This window comes from Apis florea, unplaced genomic scaffold (assembly GCF_048593485.1).
Source record: "Apis florea isolate Af1SG1 unplaced genomic scaffold, ASM4859348v1 contig_3772_pilon, whole genome shotgun sequence".
Taxonomy (NCBI): domain Eukaryota; kingdom Metazoa; phylum Arthropoda; class Insecta; order Hymenoptera; family Apidae; genus Apis; species Apis florea.
Genome location: NW_028256845.1, coordinates 280,130 through 297,863, shown reverse-complemented (window position 1 = coordinate 297,863; position 17,734 = coordinate 280,130). Strand labels below are relative to the sequence as shown.

At 30.0% G+C, this 17,734-nt stretch overlaps 3 protein-coding genes across 6 annotated transcripts; 1 reads left to right on the top strand and 2 right to left on the bottom strand.

The window, feature by feature from the left end:
- Positions 1 to 422: 422 nt before the first annotated feature.
- Positions 423 to 10,151, bottom strand: LOC100866677 (uncharacterized). Of its 2 annotated transcripts, none has more exons than XM_012495590.3 (11): positions 10,019 to 10,151; positions 8,897 to 9,047; positions 8,667 to 8,825; positions 7,615 to 8,027; positions 7,062 to 7,539; positions 6,632 to 6,972; positions 6,349 to 6,557; positions 5,979 to 6,264; positions 5,760 to 5,899; positions 5,250 to 5,396; positions 423 to 4,008 (listed from the first exon to the last, which is right to left on the bottom strand). In XM_012495590.3, the coding sequence occupies exons 2-11, from the start codon at positions 9,017 to 9,019 to the stop codon at positions 833 to 835; spliced, it is 5,472 nt and encodes a 1,823-aa protein (XP_012351044.2). In that variant the 5' UTR covers positions 9,020 to 9,047; positions 10,019 to 10,151; the 3' UTR covers positions 423 to 832. The 2 variants fall into 2 exon arrangements, with proteins under 2 accessions (XP_012351044.2, XP_086771400.1); XM_086915274.1 differs by having other exon boundaries at positions 6,349 to 6,554.
- LOC100868945 (uncharacterized) lies at positions 10,137 to 15,474 on the top strand. 3 transcript variants are annotated; one of them, XM_086915276.1, is made up of 11 exons: positions 10,137 to 10,273; positions 12,727 to 12,841; positions 12,942 to 13,045; positions 13,123 to 13,194; positions 13,251 to 13,351; positions 13,531 to 13,634; positions 13,971 to 14,212; positions 14,298 to 14,473; positions 14,612 to 14,756; positions 14,824 to 15,023; positions 15,111 to 15,474. In XM_086915276.1, the coding sequence occupies exons 2-11, from the start codon at positions 12,751 to 12,753 to the stop codon at positions 15,331 to 15,333; spliced, it is 1,458 nt and encodes a 485-aa protein (XP_086771402.1). In that variant the 5' UTR covers positions 10,137 to 10,273; positions 12,727 to 12,750; the 3' UTR covers positions 15,334 to 15,474. The 3 variants fall into 3 exon arrangements, with proteins under 3 accessions (XP_086771402.1, XP_086771401.1, XP_012338788.3); XM_086915275.1 differs by lacking the exon at positions 10,137 to 10,273 and adding an exon at positions 10,358 to 11,115; XM_012483334.3 differs by lacking the exon at positions 10,137 to 10,273 and adding an exon at positions 12,234 to 12,462.
- Positions 15,475 to 15,478: 4 nt separating this feature from the next.
- Positions 15,479 to 17,115, bottom strand: RpL18 (ribosomal protein L18). Its single transcript, XM_003691343.4, has 4 exons — positions 17,008 to 17,115; positions 16,783 to 16,869; positions 15,991 to 16,197; positions 15,479 to 15,880 (listed from the first exon to the last, which is right to left on the bottom strand). Exons 1-4 carry the CDS (start codon positions 17,008 to 17,010, stop codon positions 15,611 to 15,613), a joined length of 567 nt encoding a protein of 188 aa, XP_003691391.1. The 5' UTR covers positions 17,011 to 17,115; the 3' UTR covers positions 15,479 to 15,610.
- Between the last annotated feature and the right edge of the window lie 619 nt (positions 17,116 to 17,734).

Genomic DNA, 17,734 nt, shown 5'->3' with positions numbered 1-17,734 from the left:
ATAACACTTCTCTCGTTATGCATCACGCGGACAAACGCACAGCGGATTCTCGTTTGACAATGATATAAGGCAGTCGAAACAGAAATCGCTATGAAACTGTTCGAACCACAGACGGTGTTTCTTTTTTTTCTTTTCTTTTTTCCGTTTTTTCTCCTTTTTTTTTTTTTTTTTTTTTTTTTGATCTTGTTTCATATATCTATGTACACAGAAGTTTCGTTTCGAAAAATTCTACGTGTGTGTAAAGTATGCGTGTGGCTATGTGTATTGTTTCCTCTTTTTTTTTTTTTTCCTTTCTTACTTTTAGCTTCACGCATTCGACTCGAACGTCAGCGGATGTACACTCAATAGTAACAGCCTTGCTCTTTTCAATTAAGAAATTCCACCGAATATACGTCTAAAAAATTTTTGTACTGATAAATCAATTAATTAATTAATCTCTTTATTTCTTTTCTTTTCTTTTCCTCCTTTTCTCAATCTAGTCATTTTAGAAAAAGGTTTTTAAAAATACCAAATCCGATGCGAGAGAACGCGTCGTTCGATCAAAATAGAATTGAAGATTTCATTCCCTAACAAGGTGATTATAATATGATACATGTACTCTAAGATAAACGCTCTTTAGTAAAGCCAAGACCTTACGTCTTGATCGCTCGATTGACCACTGAGAATCGAAAGCGCAATTTGTTCCCAGTTCGTACACTCTAAACATTTTTTCTTTTTTTCTTTCTTTAATATTCGGATTTAATGCTAGTTTATGCTAATCGACCCCGGTTACTTGCATCAAGAGCATGTAAAGGGCAAGGCTGGCCCTAGGTACATCCATGCAATCCTCTACTCATCTGCGTTTTTTTTTCTTCGACCTGTTGCTCTTCTTCGTGCCGGGCACCGAGCTCGAGCCGTTCGTTGCACCCCTATCGGCGACCTCGCGACCCGAATACTCTCCCTCGTTGTTCGTGAACACAACATTCGCGTTCAACTCGTCCGAGGAGCTCGAACGCTCCGGCACGATCTCCTGCTCCGAATCACTCCTCTTCTCAGGCTCGGTGTCCCGTTCCGGCTCCGAGGAGTCTTCCTTCGTGAACACCGGGTCGACCAGCAACGACTCCACGCTCCAATTCTTCGAACCCTTTTCGTCCATCTCGCTTACAGTCTCCAGCTTCGAGATCTTCTCCGAACTTTTACTCGAGGACGATCGGTTATCCGATTTCGTTTCACGATCCGAGATAATCTCCAACGAGTCAATGGTCATTAGATCCAATTTCCTCTGAGATTTCTGCTCGACGTGTTCCTTTCGAGTCACCGTTTCCGCGGTGGCTGTCGCCTTCTTCTTCACGATGAAACTCCACGACGAAACTCCTTCCGTCGCAACCTGATCAAAAGATTCTTCCACGCTTCTTCCCGTCTCTTTCGATTGACCTCCTCCCATGGCTGAGAGGGATTGCGACGAAGATTCGACGCGTTTTCGATGAGTTTTCCTCTCCTCGACACTCGATTCCTCAACGATCGGATCGAGTTCGGGCTCCTTTCTCGTCTCCAAGTCGGCGGAGGATATATTTTTCTTTTTGACGATCGAGCTCCACGAAATCTCGGAACTCTGAACGGAAGACTCTTCGGGGTATGTCTCTAAAACGCAACTCTTTTTGTCCAGACTTTTTCTCAACGAAGATTCGTGTATCTTCTTCTTCAAAGATTCTATCTTCTCGAGGATGGGCGAGACCTCGAACGAGCTTTGCTTTACCTTATCCCTCTCCATCTTCTTCTTCTTTTCCTCTTCCTCTTCCTCTTCCTCCTCTTCCTCTTCTTCTCCTTCTTCTTCTAGTTCTTCTCTTTCTTTCCGCGTTTCCGGCTCGGGAGAACCGCTTTTTTTCTTCACCACAGCGCTCCAGGAGAATTCAACCTCCTGCGAACCCGATTCCTTCCCAGTTTCTTCGACAGTTTTCACAGCCTCGATAAGAATCTCGGAGCTATGCGCTTCCTTACCTTCGTTGCTCGCCTTTTTATTCCTTCGAGATTTTCTAGCGCGCGTCCCGCACACCTCGGGTCCAGCAAGGATTTTGCACTCCGACACCGATGCTGTGTCGGCCAATACGTCCATCTCGGCTTTTTGCATGGCGTCGATGTCGATTATCTCGATTCCTGCCTGCGATCGTTTGGGGGCAACGTTCGAAGGGGATGTTTTAACGGGACGAATCTTGGCTTTCTTCAACGGACTTGGATTTTCGCTAGCCGGAATATCTTTCATAATAAGGCCAGCCTCCTCCCCATCATCTTTCCTCTCCGTACCCTTGCTCTTCCAACTCTCGACCGGTTTAAAGATCACGGTCACGTCAGCCGCAGACGTGTCACTCTCGATCACCACGATATCCTTCGACTTCTTCGAGCTCTTGATTCTCGACCCTTGTTGTTGTTGTTGTTGTTGCTGCTCCGTTGTCGAAATCTCGTGAGACCTTCTCGCGCTCCTTTCACGAGTCTCCTTAGATTTTTCAGGCAATAAAGCGTAGACGTCCGAATGGTGTACGTGTTCCAAATCGTCGTCAGAAAATGTTAGTTTGCATCTCGCCCCGGTCGACTCGCTGTCGCTGCTACCTTTACTCGTTTCGAATCTCGTGTCCTCTTTGCAAGCTTTCTCAGGCGTCTCCACCTCTGACGAATGTATGTATTCTATGTCGTCGTCGGATATCGTGTTCTTGCTATTCTTCCTCTGCATAATGGGCGAGGAGCCCGCGCAGCTTATCACATCTACGCATTTGTCACCGTCCATGCATTCGGCTTGCTGCAACTGGGAGATCTCCGAGCTCTGGATATGCTCGATATCCTCGTCGGATTGTACCGAAGTGCCATCCTTGTTGCAACAAGGCGCATCGACGATGTGATACTCGCTGCAACTGAAATCGTCGGTCGAGTCCGATGGAGGTGATTTATACTTATCCATCTCTTTGATCAACACGTCCACGTTAAGGCTCGACTTGAAATCTTCCCTCTTGTCCGTTTCTTCCGTTATAGAATCCAGTTCTATGATCGATTCTACGTGTTTAACAGAATTTTTGCTTTCCTCGCACGTTTCTTTGCAACTGTTATGAACCGTGGAAGACTTCGACCTGCTTTTAACCTTTCCAGTCCCGTTTTCCTTCGACGATTCCCCGCCCTTGTGCTCGCAATGTTTGCCCCTCGTATCCTCTATCTTCTCGCACCCTCTTTTCTTACCGCAACTACTGCTCCTCGAGTCGCTGCAAGTATCCTCGATAACGATGCTATCCTCGTGCTCCTTTAAAACGTATCTTTTAGTAGGTGTCTTAGCGTCTGCCCGTTTCCCAGACGTCGTACCGTTCCTCCCCGATTTCTTCGCGACTTTTTCATGCTCGCTAGCTCTTTTGCTCTCCGCCTTGCAATGCGTCGAGGCGGTCTTCCGTCCTTGGGCCGCCTTATTCTCCATCAACACGACGCTATCCTCGTCACAGCTGACCACGTATTGCGCCTCGGACACGCTTCTCTCGTGGGCATCCCTGTCTTCCCTCTTATTAAGTTTCTTGTACCAAGCGGTTTCCTTCGCCTGGGTCATGGGGCTGCTTGGGATCTCACCCTGCTCCACGCAAAGGTTCAATCCGGTCGGCACATCGCGGAAAGCTTCTACCCTTTCGAAGTCGATGGTAGAATTTCCCGGATTCGTGATGGAGGCGATCTCGACGCATAAAGTTTTCCTCTCTTTCACCTCACAGATGTTCTCGTCTGGAACACTGTCGATCGCCGGCTCGCTAGCTGAACGCATTTCCGCGCAGATTTTGGTGAGACTACGCAGAGTTTGACTCTCCGGCTCGAAATCACCGAGAGAAGCCGGGCCCTCTTCGGCGCACACGCTCCTAGGTGGTTCAGGCATGTGGCTCTCCTCCGCGGAATCGAACTCCTGACTCGAGCTAATGTCCTCCTCATCGGCCGATACGGTAATCACGGTGCCCAGAGGGTTGACGACTTTAGTTACCGGTTGACCCACCCTCTCAAATACCGATCGCCTCCCTAGTAACAGAAAAAGCCATTGGCAGGTATCAATATCGAGACACAATATCTCCTTTGTTTAATTTTCTGTTTTTTTATCATTATTATTATTATTATTATTATTATTATTATTATTATTGTTGTTATTATTATTATCTTTTCCTTCTTTCGTTTTTTTTTTTTTTTTTTTACGCGAGAATGCATCGCCTTAATTAAGATATGTATAATTAGGTATGATTGTTCTCGATAACGGCTCGACGAAAAAAAAAGGAGGAGATTTCAAGTGATATATTCGAATAATTATATTCAAATGTTGCATCGTGAGGGAATAGCAGAATTACGGAGGAAAAACATGAGAGAAATAAAGAGAAATAAATGTGTATATATATATATATATATGTATGTATATATATTAATCGTAACTTCTAATAATAAGACAATTGACAATTATCCGAGTCTTCACACTGCACACCACAAAAACACAAACTTCACGTCGCAATATACGTATCGAAATCGAATGATATGTTGTAAAGAGAGCAAGTTCGAACAATTGCCTTCTTCGAACTATATATAATGATTTTATTCTCGTATCTTTTATTGGAATTTCAAAAGGAAAAAGATTCTTACAGGGTTAGTAGACTGATCGCAGCCTTTCAACTATTTACCTCGATTTAAAGGGTAGATGTTGATCAAATGTACTGCTGTTAGTGATTAGATGTAATATCATTAAAGGGGAGGGGGGGAAACGGAGATACCTGCCTCTGGCCAGTTCTGTATCCACACAAACTTACAATCTATCATCCGTCACCAAATACAGAAAGCATGAGCATCGTATCGGTATTTAAAAATACGTACTTTTAAAAAATTCTTTTAAAATACACTTTTAAATTCGAGTGATAAAATTATAGGATAAAATTTTATATTTTCCAATTTGTTTTTTTTTTTTTTTTTTTAATTATAATCAGGATTTTCGGAGGGAAAAATTAAAATCAATTTATCCACGATTAACTTTACTGCATTTAGCAAGAAGATTTCCACGATTGTATAATAAGAACCGTAACTTTGAGAATGTATCGAAATCGCGTATCAAGTATTCAAGAATATGCACGTTTCCATTATCGAATTCATCACGAAATGATTTCGTTAATTTTAAATATTGTCATAATATATATAAATTTCGCGAAGTATCGACAAATGGGATATATCGGGATTCGTACTCTTCTACTTCAAAGCAAAGCATCACACTTTTTATGATTACTTACCTGGTGCACGATGCGGAGCTATTGATGTTTCCAGCATAGCTTCAGCCAGATCTTCTCTCAATTGATTTTCACCACCAACACCCGCATTTTCACTATCTAGGGGATCACCATACGCCTCCATGAATCTTGGAGATTGCTCGTAACTACCTAAATACGAAAAATTCGACATGAATTTTATCAAAAATTACTTTCTATTACTTTATAATTTTGAAATAATTTGAAATAAAATATTCATAGTAAAATATTAAATATTATTCTTTTTTATTTTCATTTATAGATTATGCTTTTGATTTAATAATCTATATAAAAAAATTTAGAACGAATGTTTGAACGAATGTATGCATAAATAAATTAAAATGTATGAAACTATAAATCTACAAACGTATATATGAAAAAAGAAATATTCAAATTGAAAAATATCTCATTAAATTTCGATCTTCGATGAATTTCTCTCTCAAATATCAATCAACAAAATAAAAATATGAAAATTTAATACTTTTATAAACTTACTTCCTGATCCATCGATAACGACAGGTACCAAAGATCTGGATGCAGCATGTGGCATATTGACTGGATTCGATCTCGCAGGACGAGATCCACCGGTTATGCCAATTTCAACAGCCTCAGCTTCGACAAGATTTACAGGAGCTCTACATTATATAATATTACATAAAATATATGTAATTAATAAATGTGTGTATATATATATATAAAATATATGAAACTAACCCACTAGTTGCGTTGTAAGTCTTAAAAACAAATTGAGGGCCCATCCAAAGTCGTCTATGTGGGCCAGCGTGTGTTACAATTTCTACTTGACTTAACCAACGATCTTCTGCTAAATCACCATCTTGAATATCTTTTGGTATAGTATTGACGCTCAGTAAAGAGCTAGACGTTGGTAAAGGTGGCACAATCTCTAAAGAATTCGGAGATCTTAAAAGGGGCCATTGACCTTTAGCTTCGACTTCTAATTCTATCATCGTATCGTCGCATACTTTTTCTTTTGGTACACCTAAAATATATCATTATTAAGTAATAATATTTAATATATATTAAGACTTAATAAAATTTGATTATATAAATTAATTTTATTTACCTGCAACTGGTTTAGGTTCTAAATCATATTGTATCATATTTCCATGACACGCCATAATAAACAAAGAATCAACTGCTCTTTTCATAACTTTCACAGTAGATTCTCTTTGTGCATACATCCAAGCTCTTGGAGGTGCAAAACAAGCACATATTTTTAATGGTAATGTTCCACTATCATCCGAATATAATCGTTGTCGTTGCTGCGGCCTACTACGTAATATAAGAATTAAATATGTTTAAGAATTAAAAATGTAACAATAATAAATTCGATAAATAATAATTACCTCTGTTGAGCTTGACTGTTTACGTGATTTAACGACGATGGTTGTCGTATCTGTGCCAAGGGATGTAATACAGTTGGATGAGGGTATGGAGGAAGTCTTGGATTAGAGTATGGATAAATTGACAAAGGTAATTCTGTATGAGATACAGGAGAATGAGATCTAGTACCATCGTCCATTAAACCTGCACTTCTATGAAATCTTGAAAGTCTATTTACAACATGAGGTGTGGAATGAGTTCGTATTCCTACTGGTCCACCATATGGTGCAACAGGAAAAACATGAGTAGTACCCCGCACAGTCGAAATTGCCGCCCAACGAGTATCACTCGAAAAAACCATATCCTGTTTTACATAATATATATATTTTCAATTTAAAATTATATATTTTCAACAATTTTTAAAATTATAGATATCAAATTTAATTTATATACCTGCACTTTCGCAGTAGTATCTCCGCGGTGCAGTATGTATAAATGATGTACTGCTGCCAAAGTGGGACCACCTGGATGTGGTTGAATTCTAAATACATGAAAATCATGCCCTCTTTTGTCAGCGGTCATTAGCAACGCACCGCTTAAATCAAAAGTCATGGCAACGATTGCATCACTATGGGCAGTAAAATGAGCAATGACAGTCTCTATATTCGCATCATCTAACTCTTTTTCCTCTTTTGCAGCTTGAAGATCTAATATCGTAATTACTCCTGGTTGAGTTAGATCACTGCCCGTATTATTAATTACTACTGGTGATACTGAATTACCAGTTAAACTTGATGCAACTGTTTCTCCCAAACCACGCAAACCTTTTCCTAAAGACTTTGCTGCGTACAGAACAGTTGCTGTGTAACTTTGAACTCCTTCACCTTCACAACCACCACTACTTCTTTTTACAGGTAATAATTTCTTTTCACTAAAAATATTTTTTATTAAAACAAAACATAACAAACATAATTTTAATATCTTATTATTTTTTCAAGATTGTTACCTGTAAGCAAGCCATCGCGATCCTAAAGCAATAGGATTTGGATTTGGACCAGGACTGGCATAACAGGTAGTAACTGTTAATACATCTTCCAATGTTCGAGCATCGAACACCGCGATTTTCTCTAAAAACGTTACGACTATAGATCGTTTATTTGCCAAAATGTCACAAACAGGATTTTTAAATTTAATGCTTTTTGTTTGTTCCCCAGTTTTCAATGAAATAAAACTAATGTTGCAAAATTGTGGGCCAGGTCCAGCTGAATCGCATATTGCTACCATGGGTCGTTTCAATTCAAATAAATCAACATGTTCATCATCAGTCTTTGGATTTGGTAAAATTCTTAAAGTGCGGACAACTCCTTGTCGCCATGATAAAACTTCAGTTGCTTCTCCTGTTGCTGCTATCAACCATACCTATATTCGATAAAAGTTATTAAAATAATACTTCACATATATTTTTATACTTAACATAAAAATTATATATAATAACATAAAAATATGACATTACGATATAAGATAACATTATGCTATGTATTTATATGAGTTTTGTAAACAAAAAATTAAAATCTTAGAAATTCAACTTAAATATATAAATTCTTTTATATCATCAAACTTCAAATATCATATTATTATCTCTGCAAACTACATGTACCTTGTTATTTTGATAATGAATGTGCTTGTTTACATATTATGCCTCCTAGATAAAATAAGATTCAAGTCATTCATAAACACAGACACAGTTTTAAAGCTACTATGAGAACAGTGTTCTATAATTAAAAATAATATGATAAATCTATAAAATCTTTTCATATTTAATATCTAATTCATACACTTAAATTGGAAATAACTATTTAACATACTATATTTATATATATTTGTATATTCATATATATTCTTTTAAATTTATTTTTTATTTTTTTACAAAATTATTTAAGTTACAAATAATTTTTATAAAAAACACAAAAAATTACGAAATTATTTTAATACAAAAATTTTTCAATGCACAAGTAATATAACTACTTAATGAAAAAAAATAATTAAACAAGATCAAACCTGAACTCCAGTTGTATAACCAAGCACCAATAATAAAGGTGGTGTATTAGAGCCTTCATTGTAATCTGGATACAAGGCAGGATCATTAATGTCTGCATACTCAAACCGTGCCCATGAAATAGACTCTTTGTTTTCAGAATTTGGTGTGCCCGTATAAGCCTATATTAAACAATATATTATAAAAAATTTTAATATAAAAAATTACCAGAAGAACATTTTAATATACCAACCTGTGGAACAATATCATTAATTATTCCTGCAACACTATCTATAATTGAACGATCAACTATTGGCTGAGGTGACACAATTTGAACTCCTTTATGCACACCACGCCTTGGAGAGTCTGCAGACATTTTTTCTTCCCAAACAAAATATTTTTACCTATAAATAATGAATAATATTATTTATACATTGGTAATTTATATTTTAATTTACTGTATTAATATATCAAATAAAATTTCTAAAAATTCTTATTCTTTAAAAATTCTTTCTTCTTTTTTTTAATTAAATAATAATAAAAATTTATATATTTTATGATTATATAAAAAAATTTTAAATGTTTATTATATTCATTAATATAAAAATATAAACAAATATGTAAATAAATGATTTTATTATAAAATATCTGATTTTATTATAATTTTACATTAATTTAAATAATATAAATTCGCAATATATCATTACTTAAAATAATATTAATAAACTTATAAATACATATTAATATAAAATAGATATTTTTGAAGCAATAATTAATCAAAAAAAAAAAAAAAATAGTAATATAAAAAAATCTCTATATATTACATATTAAAAATTAATTTATAAATATAGTAAATATCAAATGTATGCAAAATATATATTTTTATTAATAACAATACAACAAAAAATCAAGTGAAGCAAAAAAATTAATAATTAATTGTAATATCATTATTTATACAACGAAATTTACGAAATATTATCTGTATATCTGATAATACGAAAATGAGTAATAGAAAAGTAGTGGGAGAATCTATTTTGCCTGTTAAAGAATATTACACAATCCACTACAGCTGTTCGTCGTATACATTTAGAGACAATTAATAAAAAGCAAACACAAATATCAAAACGAAAATAAAACAAAAATCTGAATAATTATCATCAGAATGATATGAATATATTAAAAATGAAGTATATAAATTAACATTTTGATATATCAAAATAGCGACCCTGACATTTCATCGAACAAAGGGGTAGAAGGCAGTTTTTCCACAACAAAACTAACGCTTCTCTCTGATGTTGTTATCATTTATCTTATGAAAAAATATCTACGTTTTGATAGTATTTTTAATTAACAGAAAACATAATCTTCAATTTACCTCGCCATAAAATTGTATTTTCATACTGGGAAGCTCGCCATCTCTGAGACGACCTTCTACTGCGTCATTCTATGAGTGACTGAACAACTACAACACAACCAGAAAATAGTGATGTCACCCCGCCCGCGAAACGTCAATCTTTATGTTGGAAATATTTAAGCGCGTCGGTAGTATTCCTTCTTGCGATAGATTGTTTAATCTGTTGGCTGTTTCGACGCGCCGACGGGGATGTTCCGAAAGATCGTTCGTTAAAAGGTATCACGTATCATAACTACGGCAACGGTCTGTTTCGTAGGAAATACGAAAACAATAATCAGCTGATTCAGATAAGGAAATGGTAGGAAAGGAGGGGAGAGTAAGAGAAAAGTGAAAAACGAACTCTAGCATTTATGTTTAAAACATATGTTAATGATATAATCAAAATTAAAATTAAATTTTATTTGTATTATTGATGTTAAATGTGTTTGTAAAGTGTATAAATTGATGATTATATGATTAATTAACCTTTCATTTTAATGAGTTAAAGTTATAAAACTAAATAACCCTAAATTGGTTTCAAGATTTTTATATATTTTTTCTTTATTTTTATTTTTATATAAAATATAAATTATAAGAATTTATTTAATATAATGAAATATTGAAATAAATAAATTAATAAATAATAAATAAATTAAACATATAATATAAAATAAAAATAATTATTATATTGGTAGCACTGTATTAATTTGTGTTTTAACCATAGTTTTAACGTATTTGAGAAGTTACGATGTTATAATATTTAAAATGTGATAAAATGAATCTTGTTGAATTTTTAATATATATATATATTTTAAAATTTTAAATATTTCACAATATTTCAAAAAATAATATTATTATTAATAAAAAACATATTACAAACTTATATACACTTTAGATAAAAAATTATCATTAAAAGGAATTACAAATATAATTATATCAATCAATGTATTGTTTCCAACAAAGTGTATTCATTATTGTTATGAAAATTGCCATAAAAATATAATGGTGGGTTCGTAAATTTCAACCACTTGATAGTAGCGTCATCTACAATCGAACTGCAATATTATTTAAATTGACATGTAAGTAACATCAAAGTTTTTTTATTTAGAAAATAATAAAAAATCTTACATATAATTAAACATATATTTAAATAAAATAATTTTTTTTGTATGTATTTAATTTTATATGACAAGAATTATATAAAGTATTTTATTATATAAAATATAAAATTAATGAATAATATAATAAATGGATTTCTTGAAATTTATTTAAAAAATTTTCTAAATATATAAATATTATAAATTTGAATGCTTAAATTTATTATTTCTTATTCTATTCATTGTAAATTTTTATTTAAAAAAATATTATACAATTTTAATAGTATTTGCAATAAATTAAACTTATTTAAAGTATGTTTTGTGCTATTTTATAATTATAATATTATATATGAAATAGAAGTAAATTTCATAAGCATGAATATTCTTCTTGTTCTATATAAATATGATAAAATCAATGTAATAATTTAAAAAAAAAATGTATTTTAATGATGTATATTGTAATTAATATTATAATATTATATTATAATAATCATTAATAATTTACATTATTAATATATTATTAAATATTATTAAATTATTATATATATTGTTATTATTATAAATTATTATATATATTAATAATAATGTATTATATAATAATTTATATAATGTATATTAAATAAAATATAATCATCAAAATAAAATATCAAAATATAAAAATCAAATAAAAAAATTAAATATGTTGTACTTAAGATAATAAAATATATAATAATAATTATCTTAAATATTGAAAAAAATTATTTTTTTTATTATAATTATATTCTTGCAACAAAATAAAAAATTTAATATTTATTATACATCATAAAATTTATGTAAATACTTGTTCTATAATCGATTTAATATAATACAATGATTAAATTTATATCTTTTGACAGAAGCATTAATGTAAGAAAATTTATCGTTCAACTATTTATGCGGCTCGATAAATCATACTACTTTATGAAACATAGTACCAATATATGTTGCTATAATTACAGAATTCAGTATAAGATTAATATTTCATGTCAATGCATAGGAAATTCCTACCGTGAAATCCTTGATCTTTTAGCGCATTGTAATTATCTGTGCGTGTATTTGTGTAGCGGGAAACTAACTTAATCGGTAGAGTTTGCGTGTCCTCCATGTCACCGATGTCCCCGTACAATAAATCGGAAGGCAATGGTCTTCCGACTTCGAAATATACGGTTTCAGTCCTCCTTTGTATTTCGTCCAAAATAGATCAAACATATTATGATTGAATTTTAATATCGCCAAAAAATAAAATATTAAATTAAATTTTAAATCGAAATTTGATATACGTATCTTAGAAACATGATGAGGCGAAAAAAGGTATATTACGTTTTCGTTTCATCTTTTAATCATTTTTAATCATTATGAATTACAATTAATTTTTTAATTTTTTAACTAAATTAAGTTAACTATATATATTAATAGATTGTATTACAATTATTTAAATTTTAAATTTTTAAGTTTTCCACATAATTTTTTTTAAAGTAAGTTATTTTAAAATTCCTTTCATTATTTTTGAAATTTTGATAAACTTGATAACATATTTTGCATATTAAAAAAATTTTAATAATTAATTTTTTATAGGGTGGTTTAAATTCTGCAAGAAAAATGGCTAAAAAGACAACACCGACGGCATTACAAATTGAAATTTCTAACAACGAAGAATGGGAGAAACTTCTCACAAAAACAGGTTTAATAGGTAAATATAAATATCTATTTAAAATTAGAATTTTTTTTCTTTTTTCTTTTTTTAAACTTTTTAAAATTTTATATATAAAATTTTTAATAATCTTTTTTAGTTGTTGATATATATTCAGAATGGAGTGGACCTTGCACAGGAATGGTAAGCACTCTCAAAAAAATCAAAATGGAAATTGGAGGAGATGCCTTAAGTTATGCCACGGTAATTTCTAATTGTAAATAATTATTAATTTATAAGTAAGAATAAATAATTATTATTATATATTATTACAAATCTAGGCAAAATGTGATTATATTACGGACTTAGAGCGTTTTCAAGGAAAAAGTGAACCAACATGGATGTTCATACGCGTAAGTTTAATGCATAATTGATTAGAAAATATGTATTATCAAAATAATTTTTGTAGAATGGCCGGATGATAAATCTTGTATTTGGTGCTCAATGCCCACAGCTATTAAAAGTATTAACGATAGAATTGCAACGAGTACAAAGTGGCGAGGAACACGAGTATAATTAATTATATATTTAATTAAAGCATTATTACTTACATAAAAAATAAGAATGAATAATTTAGTTTTTAATAACAAAAGAACTATTATAAATTACATTCTTACTTAAAAACAAATTATTTTATAAAATATATATTAAAACGATATAACATTCACTTTTTTGACGTACACATATAGGTTTTCTTTAGATATATCGGAAAGAAGTCCAGAAGAAATAAAACGATTAAAAATTATTGAAGAAACTAAAATAGCTAAAGAAGCTGCAAAAAAATCACGAAAAGGTTTTATAAGATAACTATAAAAAATATATAGCATATTACTGTAAAAATTATCTCGCACAATTTAAATAAAATACATTATTTTATATTATGATTTTTATTTAATTTAATTTAAATTTTTTTTATTTAAAATTTAATTTCTATTTTTTTTATTTATTTTAAATTTTATTAATTTTAAATTAATTTTTTATAGATACAATCATAGAAATATACAATGGTTTATTATACATGTTTTATTAAAGTAATTAAAATTTAATAAATGAATAAATATATGAATTCGTTGTAATAACACTAATGATAACACTAATGTGACATTTTCGCATATCATACATTTAATAGAAGCTGAAGCAAAAGCACGATATGAAGCCGAAATGCTGCATTTAACCACTGCTCTGAGCAATGAAACTTGTCTTTTACTTTATCCGTGGGTTTTTAAGGATGAAGAAGGTCGTAAGAGAGATAAAAAATCAAGTCCACCATATATAGAATTAGTTGAAGAATTATTATTAGGAAATTACACTATCGAACAAGAAATTCGAAAACGTCTTAATGATGATATTCTGGCTATGATATTTAATGAAGTAATACATCGATATATTATTAAAAAAAATTTTATTACAAATGAATGATTATGTAAATAATATTCAAAATTAAATAAATTTACAGTCTGATTACATATTATCGCCAAATGCTAAACAACTGCTTTTAGATGGAAAATGTATGTTTATGCGATTAAAAATTAAGGAAACGAAATCAGAAATTGATATTCATAAATATTTATTGAATCTTTTATTTGGAAAACCGGAATTACCTAATATGGAAACTATTGTTAGCGAGGAATAGTATGTAAACATATACAATAGTTAAATAAAATTATTATTCATTTAAAACATATGCTTATCAATATGTTTCATAATAAAATTTTAAAATTGATATCAATTCTAATTTAAAAGAATTAATTAATTTTTCTTCGTTTATAGTTACGCTGGTCGACATCGTCCTGCTTATATAACAAACGAAAATGAAAATGAAATTTTTCCAATTGTATGGACACCACCAAATTGCAAAAATAAGGCAATTATTTTTCGCACAATATTTCCTACATATATTATCAATACATATCCCGTAAGTTTTAAATTTTAGTATTTATAAAATAAATATCACGTGTTATATGGATATTTAAATTTCAAAGTATGAAGATAAAATTGCAAAAGTACCTATAGTACTATTCAAATATGACTATACAAGAAAGAACGAGCTAAAAATGATTTTACAAGAATTTGAAGATGAAGTAGTTAATTTTGGCATTTTTGAATCTGATAAACCACCAGAAGCAAAACTTATAGCAAAGAGTATTACAGAATTTGAATTGAATACGAAAGAAAGAACAGGGTATTAAGAAAGATTAGAAAAATTTTTTTAAAAGATATATATGTTAGTTAATAATATTAAAGATAAGAACATGAATTTAATTTTTAGATATGAAACATTTGTATGTGTCGTAAAAAAAGTCGGATGTGAAGCATTTTTAGGATTTGCTGGCATTGGACCCTATCATGTAAGTGAAAATCCAGAAAAAGGTACAGAAGAATCAAAGTTATATTTTCCGAATATTATTCTTTCTGAAGAAATACAATCAGATGATGAAGAAAAACCGGAAGAATTAGAAAATTCCGAAGAAAACAAAGATGAGATAATATGAAAATATTCATATTATTATATTTAAATTTTTATATATATATATATATATATGAGCAATAATATTATATTTAATATAATTTAATATTATAGCGACTTTCAACCTTATAATTAATAAAAAGTGAAGGAATTAATAACATATAAAGACATTATTAGGAAGCCAACATTTATTTTCCAGCCACCTCAACTTACTATATAAAAGAATAAAATAGACAAAATGCCTAAATATTATAAGTCATGTTAAGGGTATGGTACAATAAATGATGGCAAATAAACAAAATTTATTTCTTATAACCACAGCTTCGCCTACGTCCTCTTGCTCTTTCAAACTTCCGACCTTTAGAACGTACTAATGGTTTTGTATGAGAATGTGGTACACCAGGTGCAGGTCCAAAATGTTTCACTGCTTCGCGAGCTTTACGACGACCTTGCATTAAAACTGTTCGTTTTCCAGTAGGTGCACGTAATGCTAATTGATCAAAACTAATCAATTCACCTCCAGCTTTTAATATACGAGCTCTAGCTCTTTCAGTAACACGTAAAGCACAAACCTATAAAAAAATTATTATATAAAATAATAAATTAATAAACAAAACAAAGTAATTCAAATAACTTGAGAAATAAAATTTATAATTTGAAAATAAAAGTTATTATTACTTACTGTAAGTTTAGGAATTTCAAAAATCCTAGCATCATCTGTTACTGTACCAACAATTACAGCAATAGCATTTTCTCGTCCAGGTTTTTTCATAAACCTAACTATACGTGCAAGAGATATTGGAGGACGGTGTATCTTGCTCATAAAAAGTCTCTTGAGAATGATTTTATTAAACTTAGAATTTGTACGTCTAGCCAGAAAACGGTAAAGCTACAACAAAATTAAGAATTATAGAAAATTAGAATATATAATTTTCATTAAATAATCACAAAAATTTTTATTATTTTATTATTAAAAATAAAAAAAAGAATTAAAATAAAAACTGTAAAAAACATAGATAAATAAAAAATTTTGATATATTTAAGAACAAATATAAAATTAATAAATTTTTCATATTAAAATGCAATAATATAATTTCTTAAATTAATGAAATGAAATAAAGTTTTACAAGCTTTTAATATTATATTGTATCAACTAGTATAATCGTCTTTTATATAAAATATAAAGACGGAATAGGAAAGTTGACTAAATTTTTTCTAGCGAACATTAAAATTGGTTCAGTCTATAATAGAACTGACACAGAGTGCGGTTCGCAAAATAAATTTATTTACGAATTTTTTTAAAATCTCACGTGTTTATGACAACAATATAATAATTACTTCAATTGAAATATATAATCTACTTATAACAAATCAGAACTTAAAATTTAAAAAAAAAAATAAAGATAAAAATAACTTAAAATTAAAAATGTAATACAAAAGAAGTATTTGAAAATTTAAATATGAAAATACTCACTTTAACGAGAAGTCGTAAGTAGACATCTTGCGATTTAGGTTCTGTACGCCGAACCTTTCTATCGTGTTTATGATTTATATCAATACCCTGTAAAGGAAATAATTTTTGTTAATTCTTTTTAATACTTTTAAAATTTGATTAAAAATTTCATTCATTTTAATTGATACAGATGGACCAAATCTCTATTGATTTTAGAAATAAATCGATGCTATTGAAACATCCTACCATTTTGATAAACCGGAAAAGAAACAGCCGACTACATACGCAGGTTAGATAGAGAGTTGTAGAAACGGATATAAAAGAGGGCGCTATCAATGATACAAAACGAATACAAACTATATGAAAACTATCATATATATTATATTATATATTTTGATTAAGTTAAATATATATATGGCTATATAATATGTCAAAAACAAATTTAATGATAAAAATTATTTTTATTCACTACATAGATTTTGATTGACATTTATTGCATTTCAAATTCAGAATTACCAAGATAAAAAAAAAAATAAATTTTAAAAATTATCATAATTGTTTGAAAAATATATATTTACATATAACTTGTAATAATATATTCTTTGAATACTATTCTTTATTTATAAAAATTAATTTATATAAGTAATATTTATTAATATCTATTTTATTAATAATTGTTATCAAAATACAATTTTTAATTACGTATTATATATAACTTTATCAATGACTTTATCAATATTATTTTAACAAAAACAAATTTATTTGAAAAAAATATATAAATTCCATTTGATAAAATCATGTATATATAATAATACATATTATGCTATATTATATATATGATATAAAACATAATTATGAGTTTGCTAATTGATTCTCATATATACTTATGATTCATATAAAATATATATAAAATTTTATTATTTTTCGTATCAGATTTATAATATTGTTAATTTATTTATGATTCAATAAAATA